The sequence below is a fragment of the Penaeus japonicus genome, unplaced genomic scaffold (genome assembly GCF_977035675.1).
Source record: "Penaeus japonicus unplaced genomic scaffold, GWHDUDI00000001_assembly GWHDUDI00000037, whole genome shotgun sequence".
NCBI classification, from domain to species: Eukaryota; Metazoa; Arthropoda; class Malacostraca; order Decapoda; family Penaeidae; genus Penaeus; species Penaeus japonicus.
In genome coordinates, this window is record NW_028234439.1 from 13,022,589 (window position 1) to 13,040,088 (window position 17,500).

The 17,500-nt window shown below is 36.1% G+C and overlaps 2 protein-coding genes across 4 annotated transcripts in view; one reads left to right on the forward strand and one right to left on the reverse strand.

Moving 5' to 3' along the window:
• Positions 1 to 3,716, forward strand: part of LOC122253267 (heme-binding protein 1) — a 15,274-nt gene extending 11,558 nt beyond the window's left edge. For all 3 annotated transcript variants that reach the window (XM_043016198.2, XM_043016197.2, XM_043016196.2), the window contains 4 exons: positions 2,434 to 2,563; positions 2,717 to 2,888; positions 2,971 to 3,081; positions 3,420 to 3,716. In XM_043016198.2, coding sequence (XP_042872132.2) covers positions 2,434 to 2,563; positions 2,717 to 2,888; positions 2,971 to 3,081; positions 3,420 to 3,489 — 483 coding nt within the window. In that variant the 3' untranslated portion in view covers positions 3,490 to 3,716. The remainder of the gene's footprint in view (positions 1 to 2,433; positions 2,564 to 2,716; positions 2,889 to 2,970; positions 3,082 to 3,419) is intronic.
• Positions 3,717 to 4,032: 316 nt separating this feature from the next.
• The window catches only part of Tnpo (transportin 1), a 34,266-nt gene continuing 20,798 nt past the window's right edge, over positions 4,033 to 17,500 (reverse strand). The window contains exons 13-22 of the mRNA XM_086532469.1: positions 17,419 to 17,500; positions 17,028 to 17,135; positions 16,720 to 16,878; positions 16,290 to 16,377; positions 15,875 to 15,973; positions 15,203 to 15,298; positions 13,260 to 13,335; positions 11,285 to 11,459; positions 10,598 to 10,709; positions 4,033 to 10,351 (exon numbers count right to left, since the gene is read on the reverse strand). The exon at positions 17,419 to 17,500 is cut by the window's right edge and continues 80 nt beyond it. Of these exons, the coding sequence (XP_086388595.1) occupies positions 10,602 to 10,709; positions 11,285 to 11,459; positions 13,260 to 13,335; positions 15,203 to 15,298; positions 15,875 to 15,973; positions 16,290 to 16,377; positions 16,720 to 16,878; positions 17,028 to 17,135; positions 17,419 to 17,500 (991 nt within the window). The 3' untranslated portion in view covers positions 4,033 to 10,351; positions 10,598 to 10,601. The remainder of the gene's footprint in view (positions 10,352 to 10,597; positions 10,710 to 11,284; positions 11,460 to 13,259; positions 13,336 to 15,202; positions 15,299 to 15,874; positions 15,974 to 16,289; positions 16,378 to 16,719; positions 16,879 to 17,027; positions 17,136 to 17,418) is intronic.

Sequence of the window (17,500 nt, forward strand, 5' to 3'; positions counted from 1 at the left end):
TATAGACATACTGTACAGTACAGTACAGTACATTATAGACATACTGTGCAGTACAGTACAGTACAGTACATTATAGACATACTGTACAGTACAGTACAGTACATTATAGACATACTGTACAGTACATTATAGACATATTGTACAGTACAGTACAGTACATTATAGACATACTGTACAGTACAGTACAGTACATTATAGACATACTGTACAGTACAGTACATTATAGACATACTGTACAGTACAGTACAGTACATTATAGACATACTGTACAGTACAGTACAGTACATTATAGACATACTGTACAGTACAGTACAGTACATTATAGACATACTGTACAGTACAGTACAGTACATTATAGACATACTGTACAGTACAGTACAGTACAGTACATTATAGACATACTGTACAGTACAGTACAATACAGTACATTATAGACATACTGTACAGTACAGTACAATACAGTACATTATAGACATACTGTACAGTACAGTACAGTACAGTACATTATAGACATACTGTACAGTACAGTACAGTACAGTACATTATAGACATACTGTACAGTACAGTACAGTACAGTACATTATAGACATACTGTACAGTACAGTACAGTACATTATAGACATACTGTACAGTACAGTACAGTACATTATAGACATACTGTACAGTACAGTACAGTACATTATAGACATACTGTACAGTACAGTACAGTACAGTACAGTACATTATAGACATACTGTACAGTACAGTACAGTACAGTACATTATAGACATACTGTACAGTACAGTACAGTACATTATAGACATACTGTACAGTACAGTACAGTACATTATAGACATACTGTACAGTACAGTACAGTACAGTACATTATAGACATACTGTACAGTACAGTACAGTACATTATAGACATACTGTACAGTACATTATAGACATACTGTACAGTACAGTACAGTACATTATAGACATACTGTACAGTACAGTACAGTACATTATAGACATACTGTACAGTACAGTACAGTACATTATAAACATACTGTACAGTACAGTACATTATAAACATACTGTACAGTACAGTACATTATAAACATACTGTACAGTACAGTTTATGTACTGTACTGCATAGTATAACACAGTGCAGTACAGTATATAAACACTGTACATTATAGTATAGTAAAGTACAGTACAGTGTGTATATATACACTGTACAGTGGAGTAAAGGATAGTATACTACAGTGCATTATAGTATATGCAGACTGTTTAGTATAGTATAGTACAGTACAGTACAGTACAGTACAGTACAGTACAGTACAGTACAGTAATACATATAGTACAGTGCATGCATACTTTAAGTACAGTATATGTATACTGTAAGTGCTGCTCAGTACAGTTTATGTATACTGTAAGTACAGCACAGTACAGAACATACATACTGTAAGTACAGTACACTGTATACATACTGTCAGTACAGTACAGTACAGCATATACATGCTGTAAGTACAGTACAGTACAGCATATACATGCTGTAAGTACAGTACAGTACAGCATATACATGCTGTAAGTACAGTACAGTACAGCATATACATGCTGTAAGTACAGTACAGTACAGCATATGCATGCTGTAAGTACAGTACAACATATACATGCTGTAAGTACAGTATAGTACAGTATACACAGACTTCACATAGTAAAGCCATAATTTTACTTATCTATTGGTAGTTACAATGGTCAGAGCAGCTTGATGACCCGAAGGCGATCTGAGAATCGCAATTACTGTCAGGAACTAAATAGTTACGGGGGCAAGTTCTAGAGCAGGGGGATAGCTGCCCGCGTCTCTCCTGGATATCGCCCAAGCGCATAAACTGTTGTACAGTTCATAAGCAAAATAAGTGACATTTAGCCTACTCCACTATGATTATCTTCAAAGGCAAAGAGCGGATTAGAGTGCGGAGCTATTTGGGAAATTCCCGGGTATTTTCTTTTTTTTACGAGACTATGGCCATGAATTTGGTGAATATATTTTTTTTTTATTTGAATATGATCCAATATAAGATGCTTCTCATATGGTTGCAATTTTCATACCGTTTGCAGATATAATGATCTCGGTACATTGAGTTCAACAAAGAGATTCAGAATAATGAGTTTATACTTTAGGCATGTGTGGTTCTGTTCCTTCCTTTACTTCTTCAGTTCAACATTTTCGATTATATCTTATACCAGTAATAAGTCGTTGCGCGCGTCCTTGTTCATTGTTTGCGCTGCCGATTTTCGTTCAGCTTCAAGGCTCGTTTCATTTGCGTTTCAGGCTACACACCTTGCCATTAATCATAAAGGTAGGAATCTTGGGAACATATTCAGCCCTTTGCATATTTTAATTTGCAAGAATTGATTCGAGTGACTGAAGAAAAGGAATGGTTTCTAAAGCTGCTTCGCCCACAGGGATTCGAAGAGAGGAAGATTCCGAGCCTCAACTGGGCGTGCATGGAGCAGCAGAGCAGCTCCTCAGACGCCGATCAGATGGACGTCTTCTTCAAGCTCTTCGGATACCTGGGAGGCAACAATGATCAGGGTAACAGACCTATTCTTTTCCGTGTACACTGGAGTGGAATCACGAGGATAATTGGATTTAGGGGGGGGGGGGGGCTCAAGGGATCTGCCGCGTCAACATCAAAGACCATTGGCGATTATAGAATATGAGGGTAAAACATCCTTTCGCAAACAGGTGTTAGGATGAATATGGCGGCGCCCGTGAGCATCGAGTATCTGAAAAACGACACGGGCGTTGTGTTGACCGGATGCTTCCTTGTCGAAAAGAAGCACCAGACGCAGCCTCCGGTACCAACCGATTCCAACATCAAGATCAAAGTGCGGCCAGAGATGAATGTCCTCACGAGGTAAGAAATATTCGTGCAACTGGTTTTTAAGTTAACATGGATAATTATTTCTCCAATTCATTAACCTAATCGCACTCTGTAGGAAATTCGGCGGGTATGCGACTTCCGACTCGGTTTGGCTCCGAGAGACCGCTGCCCTCAAAGCAATCCTCACCGCGGCCGGGAAAGCTGTGCGCTCCGACCTCATGTACTGGTGAGTTAACTGTTTTGCCAAATCACTTAAGATCTTCGTTATTAATCAGAAAATCTTTTTCGAATATTTGATATTGGATAGCATTTCATATTTCCTTGCAATACTTTGTTTTTTTTCCCTAGTTTGGCCGTTTCCTTCAGAAATTAACGGTTTGACTGTCACACTTTAGTGATTCAAATTAAGCCCGAGTTAAATGTAGGACAATTTTTTTCCCCCCAGGAAGTACTTTTCTTAATACAAATTGACATGTTTATCCTATTAGCAATATTTAACATCAAGTTGATCGCCGAACACCCTTAATTTATATCAATATTTACATATTAATTTGGCTTTTTCAGGAATGCCTACGATGCACCATTCAAGTTCTGGAATCGCAGGAACGAAGTCTGGCTCCTGGAATCTATTTAAATTGGCAACTGTCGAACGGATTTATGAATGTTTATTGGCAATTAATGAAGCTGTTTAAAATGCATTTAAAATACTTACAATCTAAATTTCAGTGTTTAATTAAGTCAAGAGTACTTGTCAACAACTCAAAATTTCAAGAAAAACACCAATAAGATGAAACATGTATAAGCAACAAAGGTGACCCATTACTTTTAGCATTTCGTCTTTAATTAAACAGACAAACAGTATGTATTATTTTCAATGATCCTTAACAATATTCAATATTTCAGTCCTTAAGATCCAACTTTTTAAAACAAGACAAACTGCTGCTTATTATCAACACCAAACACGCTCAATGTTCGGTATAATTCTTATTTCTTTAGGATGTAGTAAAGAGGAAAATGAAACGCACATATCACCATTCCATTTATACTGATGCACCACTACTTGTAACAACACAGTGTTTACTAGGATGAGGCAGGGGTAGTTACAGTAACCGTGAGCACATGACCGCTCTCTACATGTCAACCCACTTCTTGATTATATAACACATTTTTCTTCCGATTTTAAATTTATAAAGAATCATTTTTTTTTTAAGCATTTAAAAAGGAAATTTCCTAGAGAAAAAGGGATGATATTTGAGAAACGCTAAGATTAGTTAGGAAACCCCTGAGACCCATGTGAACCTAAGAACAGCAACACCTCCCTGAGCATAAAATTATTAGTAATATAAAGATAGGCCACTGGTAATGCTTTACAAGTTACTGTGCCACCACTCCCTCATCCTTTACCACAGCGATAGGAAAGAAGACATGGCTGGTTTCGCACCTTGATTTTTCTTTTTTTATGACACTGGTTTTCCCTGGATTTAACTGCTCCTGTTCTGTGTTTATTGGGGGGGAAAAAATATATCTTGTTCAGCTGCCACCCGTTATTCTTGACTTCTAAATGCAGCATAAATGAGATTAAAAGCGAATCTAAACCAAATAGTCAAACAAACATCTATGACCTCGGAAAAGCATCTTTGTCTGAGAACTAACTGGGTTCTCGCGCGGGATGTTACTAGTGGAACACGCTCCCACTAACCGAACATTTGGCAGCAAACCCTTGGAGGAACCATCAAGCCAAAACAGATTTCACACCTCTACACCTCAAGCACAACTTGCACCTGTATGTAGGCATTTTTCGTAAAATATCTAAAATGCCTTATGAAAAGAATGTATTAATGTGTATATATAGATATATATATAAAAATCATGCATGGATATTTTGATATGGGTAATCATGTACATGGGGTCACTAATAACCAACAACATATTAAACTTCACACTGCCCAGAGGTTTAATGGAATTCTCGAAAGTACAATCAAAGCTACTCTATCTATTACATTCTACAATATTCAGTATAAAATAAGTAACAATATTTCCTTATAGTCTGGTCAGGACATTTCAAATACTTTACCCATCAACTAAAATTCGTGACTGTAAAAAGCATGAAATACCAATTCAAAAACGCTTTCACAAGGCCAGTGGGAGAAGCATCTTACATATATATGTAGCAAACAACACACTACCACACTTGAGAAACCCAAGTTAATGTGTTTCATGAGGATATATAATAAATATTAAGAAATGTGTGGCAATCATCAAATTAATTTCAGAATACAACTCCCGTAGCCCCTAACATACTGTGTGACAGGCAGAACAATGTGTAAAAATGATAAAATAGAGGACTAAAGCATTTTACATGCACGAAAGGGGTGACAGAAATGCGTCAAGTGGGAGGGGGGAGGGGGGGGGGAATCAATTCTCTATGTACAATATATAATACAAGTTACAATGAATCAAAATATATGGCAACAAGGTATCCTTCCCCAAGATACATGAAAGCCACGCAAAGTACATTGCTAATTACAGCCAAAATTAACCAATAAGGACCTACCAGAGAACCTACTATTCGAGCCTAAATTTGTGCAGACCATACAGTATATCACAATAGTTTTACAAATCAGGATTTACACCTATCACAGCAAAAAAACAACAATTTGTACAAAACTTGTCAAAGGGCAGTCTAGTGTGTGACCCACATGCAATGTTATGATGATGCAGATACCTATGACAACATTACAATGCTAGTGAAACATGATGTGGTGATGACAAAGTAATAGTAATAGTAATTTGTAACTATAATAGTAATAATAATCATAATGTAAAAAAAAATGATGATATAACATTAATAATCATAATAACCTAGAAAGAGACAGAATATTAATAGTGCTATTAACATAGTCTTAATATCAATATGTAAAGAATAAAGTAAATTAAGAGAATGCTGAATATCAAGAGCGGAATATAATCGTCACACTGACACTATCAATCCAAGAAAAAATATTGATCAATACATATAAAACATGGAAAAAAGAAGGAAGAACAACAAATGACAATGAAAGACCTAGGAAAAAGGGAAGGTGTTACTTCATGTACAGTTAACACTCACGCTTACATGCACTCTTTTGGGGTCAAGTGCCTGAGAGACTCGTTCGTTTTTTATCAAAATTAATAGTTAACAAAATATCATTTAAAAATTGATATCAATAACAGTAATATTTGTACTAAAACATGGGCAAATGAGCAAAAATATAGAATAAAATTAACCTAACACCTAACATCTCGGAAAGATAAAAAAGAAAAAGGACCTAAAATTGTAACCCTAACACATTAATGACTAGTTAAAACCATAACTATAAATCTCTAGTATTATCACTGAGCATGATCAGAAACTAAGAAGAGGACCCGCATTAAAATAAATTCGTACATAACGAATTTGTCATATAACTATCAATCATCCAAAAAATACAGCTGTCATCCATACACCCTCACTCCATTCTACAAGAGTGAAAAATAAATTAAACATTAAAATACGCCCAAACCTGATAAGCAATTCCATTTCCATTTTTCTCTCAGTATTACATGGTCATTCCCAATACCTGCACATTTCACGGTATCAAACGTTGCAATTGCTAACCAAGTTGGACTGCAAGCACCCACCCAGCTCCTAACTTTTGCCTATCCACGTGTCTCTGACCAATCCATCCCACCCTACTCCTACAACCTATCCCACACCTAGCCACAATATTATAAAAACTCCTCATAGGCAAAGGGGCATCAGCCTAACAATTTTCCTAACAGCAAGCTAAGAGGCTCCAATGCAAAAGGAGATTTCCTAACTGCCAAATGACTTTGTCGAATACTGTAGCCTATCAAATAATTTGCCTACCTCATACTGTCATTTGACTGGGCCTATCACAAAAATGAGAATCACTTTGCAAGGTGACATTATTGGAAACTTCTTGTGTCTGCTGACACTAAATTTACTCTTTCTCTCTCCCTCTCTCTCTCTTTCACACAATTCAAACAGTGCAATTGTGTATAACAATTCTTTTCAAAGCTAACATGATAATTATTCTCTCAAGTCTTGACCCCAAATAAGCAGTAAGGTGCACAGGTGTGTATGTTACCATAATTATCGGTGCATTTGAGGGTTACATTATTTTCTCCCTAAAAATCATACAATATAATGTTAGTAATTCAAATTCCATATTGATGAGGGTATAATACACAAGTTTGATTAGCATTTTCCCTCATAAACCAGCCTATGTCGTTTTCAGTTAATGGCGCAACTATCAACACTGGCATGCAATGTGTTCACACAGAGAGCGAACAAATAAACCACTTGACTGTCAGGGGAATATTCCAACTTTAAGGCACAGTCTAGGACAAAACAGACAAGAGCTCCAAAAAGGGCGACAAACTTCATCCATATTACCAATCTAAGTTAAGATCGTACCAAAATAATACTCGAAAGCCATGGTTTGACTGCCTGTTTGAGCAGCCGGCAAGGAAGAAAAATAATATGTATTTTTATATTTCCCTTTCATGAGGAAATTCAAGATATTAGAAGGTTGTTTTCACAATTTTGGGCAGCTAGAAATGGGCAAGACTGGGGCTACACCAATACAATTTTATACATCAAATAATTACATAGCTTTCTGATAGTGCCATGAGGGTCAAAAATCATTAAACTGCTGCTCCGTGTCTAGTCTATTGCCATTAGAATATTACTAGTGAAGCCTCCGATGTTAAAACCTCTTGGCTCTAGACGAGGAGTGCCAGTTTACATTTAAAATGAAAAATATAAGAAAAAAGGCAGGCCAAAACTATGTACTTGTCACTATACAGAACCAACCAACTCCACTTTTAGGGGTATGAAAGCCTGGGATCATTAGCTCAAACTTCTTTACCAATTGTTTTTAGGTTGTGAATTCAGAATTTTTATTTTTATTTCTTTTAATGTTTACTTGTAATTGTTCAATGAATATCTTTTATAAGATTCTTGTCTACATCAAGACGGGGGAAGATCATGGGGAGAAAGCTTACAACTGTCCCAAACTTTTGACATTTGTTTTCCAATTGAAAATGTGTTGCATGGAATAACATCTCTTAGCTGGTAAAAGAGCTACATACACCTAGGGTAAACCTTTACTTGTTGCAGTGTAGCTATACATCCACATTGTACAGTGGTAAAAATATATTTCCAAAAGTACTCCTCTAATCTTGTTAAAAAAAACAACTTTGATACATGTACAATGTCAAGATTTACAAAGGCCAAGAGTAAAATGATGTACCCCTAAGTGGAGCTAGCAAGGCCAACATTTGCACAACCTTGTTGCCCTGTAGCCAACTAACAAGTCACCATTACATTTGCAAGTAGTAATTATACTGACATACTTAGGGCATGCAAGAAACACTGCAAATAACAACACTACTGACAATATTTTGTCTACAGATACACCAAACAAACTGCTACCAGGGTTGCCAGAGACAGTAAGGCCACCATGATTCTGAGGTTGCTACAATCCCAAGTACACATGGATGCACCTAAAAAAAGACTATTAGCTAGTAGTCTGACTGCCACTGCCACCCTTACAAAATTTAAGATTTCAAAAATGTTTAACCCAGATACGTTAAATTGCCCCTAACAATGAATTTCCTATCTGCCCCCGATGGATCCCTAAATCAATCCTATTTCAGAATAAAAATAATAAATGCCCCTCACTATTAGCCCATATATCAAGTTTTATATTGTCTAAAATATTCTATCATGTTCAGCCCCCTAACAAGAACCAAAGAGTTGACAGTGTATACAAAGATGATATGTCTATCTCTGGAAGGTGTCTGATGTAAGAAAATGGTCTCAAGAATGTACTTAAACTTCGAACACTCTTTGGCTCTTAATCCTAATAATTTTGTTTTGTTTTTATAATGTTTACTCTTCAAGAACCTCTATACCCCTTTTACAACAAATGAAGCTAAGGGTCCCACTTGATATTGTTACTAAACAACGTAGTTCTTCCCCTGTAACATGCCCCACTCATAAACATCATTTTATCAGTAACATCTATTGCACAGCATGTAACCCATCTATCAATGATTCATGTGTAAAGACTTTCAAGAGAGAAAAAAAATTGTGATATTTAACTTACTTTGCATAACAGTACAAAAAATCAAAAAATCACTATGATCACAGTCGTTTCCATTAAGTCCTATGTGTGCACTGGGAAAACAAATTATGGTTTACCCTGAAGCAGCAGGATCTAAAAAAAAAAATACAAGAATTATAAAAAAGTAGACAGAATCTCATACAACAGTGCCAAATACTGTAAGCAACAAACTGGCCTAACCAGTGATATGAAAAAATTCTGCCAGGTCCTAAAGCTTCAGATTAAACCAGTAAAGCACAGTACAACAACCAGCCTGAGTACCACTTAGTCTAATAGTCTGTTTACAGCTATTGTATTTATGTAAGCAATGATATCCACAGAGCTCATTTCAAAACTTACTTGAGAAAAATGGGGCTCTAAGAGATTTGCATGTGCTAACAGAATTCATATTCCTGCTTTATTGTTTCTCTACTTTGACAAAGGTGATTTCCTTGACACGTAAGTGAAGTCGTATGTAGCACCATATTAGTAATGTAAGTGTTTGGGTCATCCAATACACTGAGGACAGTGGAAGAGCCAGGCTGGTAGATCTACTGCTGAAGAGGCACACGCTACCCCAGACCTTCTACATCACTCCTGCAATACAACATCCTGCAGATGGATTCTGGCCCACCTTGCATAGATGAGAAATAATGACAAAATACTACATGACCTAAACAACAATGACTTGTGAGAAATATATATGGTCATGGATACCATGATTGGCACAAGGAAAGACTTATTACAAGAAGTGATCATGTAGAAAATAAAAACTTCATGTATTTACATATCTTACATAATACAAATCATCACTGTACCTACATACAAGGTTATGTGAAATACGTGACAGGAGAATGTAGCTTGAATGGGGCAGCCTCTACATGATGCACCCACTCACGTGTCACTACCCCACTGTTGACGGGGCAGGACAAGAGTGTTCTAGTGCTGATGTTCTGTGCTGGGGACTAAGCCTCCCACCTAGAGTCCCTCCCACCAGGGGCTGACCACCCCCCTCCCTCCGCTTTCCCCCACCCAGTCCGCGAAGTCCCTCCCTCGACGATGCGCGCGGCAGCCACCTCTCGCTAGTGCCTGCTCCTTCCCTGTTGTGGCTCAACGTCTTCCACGGGTGTTGCAGTGAGAGCGTTCAGCATTCTGAAGGGCTAGACAGCAGTGCATGGCAGGCAAGCTGAGGAGAGTGGCTGAGAGAAGAAGTGGATCCCTCCCCCCACCCAGGCACAGGGTCGAAAGGATCCCCTGGCCTCCTAACTGCACACGCCACAGAGCTCGGCCAGGACGCTAATTCCCTCATCCTGGGCTCTGGTCTTGACATGATCGCAGCACCACCTGTTGGGTGGGAAATGCAGATGAGAAATCTATTTTGCAATAATGCTTTAGTGCTAACATAGAGATTAAGCAAAGAGGATAGGTAAATAAACAAATATCTCTCTCAAAGCAGACATTAGTGTTTAACATCAAAATCTCCAAGACACAATTCTAAAAATATTTCTCCATATGCTATAAAATCCTTTTTAAAGTTACAATGAGTGAAATTGTAGAAACTGACAAATAATCCTTGGAGCAGATCCTCACCTGCTCACACTCCGTATTGTTGGGTGAGGCGTTCCTTTAGTGGAGGCGGGAACTGTTCCGTGAAACGTTTCCAATTCTCCTCACCAACTTGCTCCTTGAAGCAATGAAGGATCTGGAAAACAGCAAAGCATAAAAATAAAGCTTGAGATACAGAGAGACATGGAGAAAGGGAAGGAAAAAAGGAGGGGAAGGGGAATAGGAAGATGAAAAGAAAGGGGAGAGGGAATAGGAGGAAGAAAAGGAAACGAGAGGATGGGAAGAGTCAAGGCGGAAGAAAAAGGAAAAGGGGAAAGGAGAAGAGAAAAGGAAAAAGGGAAAGGAGAAGAGAAAAGGAAAAAGGGAAAGGAGAAGGAGAAGAGAAAAGGAAAGGAGAGGATGTGCAGGAAAGCATAAAATACAAAATCCACCTTAACCCTTCTATTCAGACCACATCTTAAGATGTGTGTTCCCTTGACTTATGGTTTGTTATGCAAGTCTATAGATGATATCTTAGCAAAGTGATATTAATTATCATTTGATATGATGCCGTAGTAACAAAACTGCAGGAATAAATAGTTTAATTTCACCAAAAGGAAAAATGTATGAAAGTGAAAGTGATCCTGTAAAAAATATTAATTACAAATTCACTTCAAATCCAACATAATGTCATTGAAGAAAATGCTAAACCACAGTGCATGTTTGAAATACCTTGTGGAACATCTCCTTGAGATCTTGCTTGGGGTTGACCCACGAGGCAATAGCATCGCAGAAGAAAATGAAATCCTCCACCACTCCTCCGGGGTTCACACTGATCATGTTGCACACACCCCTGAATGCAGAGTCCTTCTCCTCGTTGTCTCGAATGTTGCGCAGGGATATGCACCTGCAGGGGGGTGGGGGGATTTTCCGCCAAGAGGCACCGCAAGACATTTTGCCGTGATGACCGGCAGGATCCACACAGGTAGTGGTGGGTGGGCATTGAGGGGGATGGGAAGAGAGCAGAGAGAGAGAGAAAGAGAAAAAAAGATGGTTGGTTAAAGGGCTCTAGTCTCTGCCAGGTACCTAATACACACAATAAAAGCCCCAGTCAAACCTCAATAGATGTGATTCCTTTAGGCAACACTATTACTTTAATGGTACAGCAAAAGGTTCTCAATCAAACCTAATTTAATACAAAAGCCTTATCAAATTCCATTCAAACTCACTCAAAACCAATCTAGAGAGGTTTGTCAAGGAGAAATAATTCCTATAATCAAACTTAATTGAAATTTAAAATAAGGGACACTGACAGACACAGCTAGTCTTGAAATAATGATAATAATGTCATAATAACAATAATAATAATAATAAAATATGAGTAATAAGAACAAATGGGAAAAGTAAACAATTATAATTAACGAAATCAATTCCAAAAAGAAAAATAAATAAGATAAAATAACTAAGACTAAATTCAGAAAGTAACATGAACAATTCTTTTTTCGTGCTACAAAAATTAAGCACGGGGGACATTAAACTAACAAGCATGTGAATTCCAACTTTAAACATAGATATGGCAGACTGTACATTTACAAAACACTTTTAAAAGCATAATAAAGGAGGGAGGGGGAAAATTAAATTGAATAATCAGTGCCACCTATCAAATAAATGACAAAAAATAAAAATAAAAAACAAGAAATACAAAGCTATGAAACTACAAATCATTTTTTTTTAAATCTTCATCACTGCCAATGAAAGATAATTCTTAATAGTTACAACCTTTTAACTTTTAAGGATTTAGTTGAGTTTATTACTGGGCAAATCTTTCATTGGCAAGTGTACTTAAATCTAAAGTTAATTTTATCATTAACTTATAATTTACATCTAAAATTATGCTAAAGAACTATAAAACATATAAGCTATCTTACTAGCAACAAAATGTACCTAACCTGGGGTGACTGGTTCAAACAACCAAACATCTTCAAAATCTAAAGTAAATCAAATTAAATAAATGAATGAAAAAAAAAAAGAGAGAAAGAAATGTCATGCTTAAAACAACAAAATAAATTGTTTTTAACAAAAGGTCTGATGTTTGTGCATCTAGCTTTGACTGGCTAGACCTAGATGACTAAGCTTGGTGAACCACTGACCCAGGCTAGGTAGCGTAGGTATGTTAAAATCCCACAGACTCTTTAATAATACTGAAAGCTTACTAGAAAGGACTTTTGACTGTGGGCTAGACTCACTCGGGTGCAAGAACAGTTCTTCTTTTTCTTTTCTGTATAGTTACCATTTTTGGATATATGAGAATGACAACAGCTTTTCTGTATTCTAGTCTCCATCATTATCCTGAGATAGAGAGGCCAGACTTGTTATGAAATCTTTGCCTCCACTGAGGCAATGTGGAGACCAGAATATTTAAAGAAACATTTAAAGGAAAAAAAAGAAAGAAAAGAAAAAAAAAATCCCATTGTTAATACCACACTCTGGCACCAAAATGGTCAAATATTTGACACTATGCATTTAATATGGTGAAGATATAAATATCTAAGATAGACAACAACTTTAGCAAAAATATATATAAAGAGCTTAAAGTGTTACTAACAGTGAAGAGGCATTGATTAAAAAAAAAAAAGTAGAAACATTAATGTGGAGAATAATGCTAAATGGAAGTCAAAGATACAACTGAAACTGAGGGTTTACACACCACTGCCTGATAAACTGTTGCAACAGGGGAGCCACTTCATTGGGGCACACATAGCCTAGGCGTCCAATTGTAATGGCTAAAGAGCACAGCAACACGCAGGAAAAAAGAAAAGGAGAAAGAAAACCATGACATAATGATAACAAACCTATGGGGGGAGATTGGTAACAATAACAAGTAATAATTATAATAATAACAATAATAACAGTACTAATTATAATAATAATAATAGCAACAATAATAATAATTAAATAAGTATAAACTCAGTGACAAGGTAATAATGATACAAAATTACCAGTTACTTACAAAAACATCAACATAGTTTTAAGTGAATGTATGTAAATAAGTATGTACATGTGTTTGTATATGCTTGCATTTATGGGCAAGTATTTTATGTTGTTTTAATTGTTAAACTTTAGTGTAATCATTTTATTCAATGGAGAGGCTGCTGGCAACAAATCAAAATAATAGTAATAACAATAATAATAATAATCATAATAATAATAACAATAATAATAACGTCATCCTAAAATAATTCAAATAGGTTTACTCAAGTGCTACACAGAGCAGGCTAACTACCAGGTCCTGTGTTCCGTTCTGTTAACCCAGTCTAAAATCAAGAAGGGCACAGGGCCTTTGGGGCAAGCTACTCCCACCCAAAATTAAATATACTGTACACAGAAAATAAAATCATAATGAAAAAAGGGGTAAAAAAAAATAAATAAAGATTTAACAAAATTAAAATCAAGAAATGATTCCTTACTATAGTAAATATCTATACAGGCAAAACATTTCAACTTGTAATGCATACAATTTTTTTTTTCTTTCTCTCATCAAATCCAACTTCCAATTCATATACCTAAATAATAATCAGGGGACAGGAAACTTGAATCCAAGATGCTAAGGAAGGAGATCTAGTACATTTTGCAATACTAAGTCCACTAAATTATGTACAGTTATGACAAAAATTAAGGTACTTTTTAAATAATAAACACAAACTATAACAATAATTCAAATTTCCTCTTAAGTCATTGATGACAAAAGGACAAGCTAGGGAGCATGATAATGGCATTACACACTTTCCAAGAAAGTCTATCTTCACTGCAACTGACAAGGACGAGGTACTTCTCTGATCATCTAATGGATGAATATAATGCAAACTAAAATTAGATCAGTATAAGACAAACTTTCTTCTCTCTAAATCAATTCACTTCTCTTAGTGGTTCTGCATGCTAAAATCATTTATCAAATTTAACAACAGAAAAATAAGTAAACGGGGCAAACCATAAATGAGGCACAAATGTTTACTACTTAGCACATTGAAACGACTTTGGTTACAACCCAACAGTTACAAGTAAGTGTGCTGCCATGTCAAGCAAGAAATAGCATATTAGATCCTGCACTTACTGAACAGAACATCCATGTGCTAGCTTGTCCTGTCAGTCTTCAAGGAATCAGGAATCCCCAGGACTAACCACTCAAATTCCACAAACCTAGGATTCCTAGGATCTCGCTGACATAAGTCCCAAATAAAAGCAGTGGCATTAAGTGCAACTTGATGGGTAACCACTATGTGATGAATGCTTATTACTCTGCCAATACTTTACAAGCAGCATACAGAGGAAAAATATTACCATAATGGTAATAGTACACGCAATAGAGTATTAGTCTAAGCACCTATAAGAAAATGGGCCAGCCAATAATGAAATCATAACCATGAGTTTTTTTTGTTTTTTGTTTTTATAAATTACGAGGCATAACCTGAACTTTAATTACATAAAATTTATTTTTGGTTAATTAAATCTATGCAAATACTACTACTCACACTGTGCCTCACTCTTCAAGTAAAAGAAAAAAAAAATTACTAGTGACTGGGAAACTGGGAACTAAACAATGTCCTGAACCTTGTGCAGAGCCGAGTGCGGCCAAAACGGGTCGTTACATACCTGTGTTTTCAAGCAGGGTTTTCGGCGTGTTGGGCTTGTTGATTATGAAGATGAGGTCAGTTAGGACAAGGTTCACATAAACTCTCATTTCAGGTCCTGCAATTCAGGGTGACCATGTAAATCAGTATACTAACCACAAAATTCTGTGATATATTCTCTTCTCAGTCTGGCAATTCTGACAAGAGAATATCTGTTTGCATGCATTGGCAGAAAAATCAGAAAGAAACAGAGGAAAGATATTGATTACTTGTAGTTAGCTGTTGGTGACTTGAATAATCTTTAAATATCACACTTGCAAAAGTTTACTTGAAACTATTTCACCATGCATGTAATATGGTAATTCAAGAACTAAATATGTTTTGTTCCATGAGAGAAATTTATGTTTTCAATGATATATTATCTAACACTATTTTTCAAGGTACAAGTACATCTTAAAAAAAAAAAAACTTTACATCTAAAAAAAAAAACAACTCATATTTATATGAAGGTAAACCATTCAGCTTGGAAACTTCTGAAATTCTGGAGCAAAAAGCTAACAATAAAACAATCTTTTTTTCATAAACAAAGTATCACATATGCAAATAATATAATTAATAAATAAAGGCTAAATAAGAATAAAATAGTTAAAAAACAGGGAGATATCCTTTTCATCTTCAATACACTTCCACTTACCTAATTTTACAGAAATTTCTCCAATAGCCCAAGTTGCATTGTTGCAGACAGATATCAACTCTGGATTCAAATTCTGACCAAGGATTGGCATAAACTCAGCTGGAAAAAAAGATGAATAAATGTGTAAGTCATAAATTCATGGAAATTTTGCATGTGATAACCTTACTGAATGGTGACTCATGATATATTTAATGATAATCTAAAAAAGTCATCATGCCAAAATTTTGTTCTTTAGCATTGAAGGCCACAGTAGGTGTTTAACAAAATTATAATCTTGCTACAATTATCATTACTTTGACATTTAGGAAACTAATAAAAAAAAAAATAATAAATAAATAAAAGAAAATATTGAGTACGCTGAAAAAGAAAAACAAGAGACAAAAGAATAAATAAAATAAACAGGCTATCTACTTACATATACAAGGAGCCACATGCTGGAAACATGCTTTGGTCAGGTCACCCAGAAGTGCAAAGGAGCTTTGTCTAACTTCTGGCATTGGGTCCTGTTGGAATTTTCATTTTGTTAGGTTATATTTTTTCTTTTCAATACTAAAGAAAAAAAAAGAGAAAAAAAAAAAACAAAAGAACACAAAAAAAAGATTAAATTTCTTCCTTTAAATCTTTTACCATTTATACTCGGCTCTTATTAGTTCAGAAACTAAGCAAAATTCACTACATACATTTTACTCTCAAATCACTCTCCAAAAACCTACAAAATGTAAGTGTACTTCTACTTGCTGGTTGCTTCTTTCGAGAGCTTTAGCCATTCACAAGGCACTATCAAAGAAACATTTTGCTCTTCATTAACCCATCTACCACAAAAACCCACTGAAGGAAAAGCATACCTGCATAGCCTGGTAGAGGAGCTGCATAATGTTGGATTGTTGAACCAGCTGACCTACATGCCCATTGAGACCCTCGGCGAGCCCTGAGAGCAGATCTAGGGAGACTATCATGAAGTCCTTGTCTGCTGCTTCAAACTGCTCGGGATTCTGTGCATGTGCCTGTGGGCAAGTGGTTGTTTGTTACATATGATGAAAATATAATTCAATGAGTTGCAAACCAAATTATCTAATATCAATCATATGCTGATGTACAAAAAGAAATATAATTATGATATAACCTTCACACACAACATGAAGCGGTTTCTTACCATGGTCTGGTTTAGCGTCTGCTCCACAAGTGAGACACAGCGTTGATACACAGGACCACAATAGGGCAGGAAACCAGACTGGAGAGCAGTTGCCACACTTGACAGGCACTAGGGAGAAGAATCATGCATTAAGGTATCTCCCCTACTACAAAAAATATCTAAAACTAACAAAATTGTCTTTATTTGTCAACCAGATATTTGTTCTGGGAATGCTTTTGCGTGTCATGACCTAGGATACTCAAGGATATTAGTGAAATAACAACTTACTGGCACATTAATAACTATAATAACTATACATGTGTGCAAATGTAAATATAAATATATACATACACATACACACAAACATACAAAAAGAAGTTTGGATATTTGGGAGGAGGGGCACATAACTTACCTCTAAAAGAGGAAACAAATCCTTGTCCTCATCCTTGAGTACATTCCACTTCTCAATTAATGGTGGCATAAGCATCTGAATG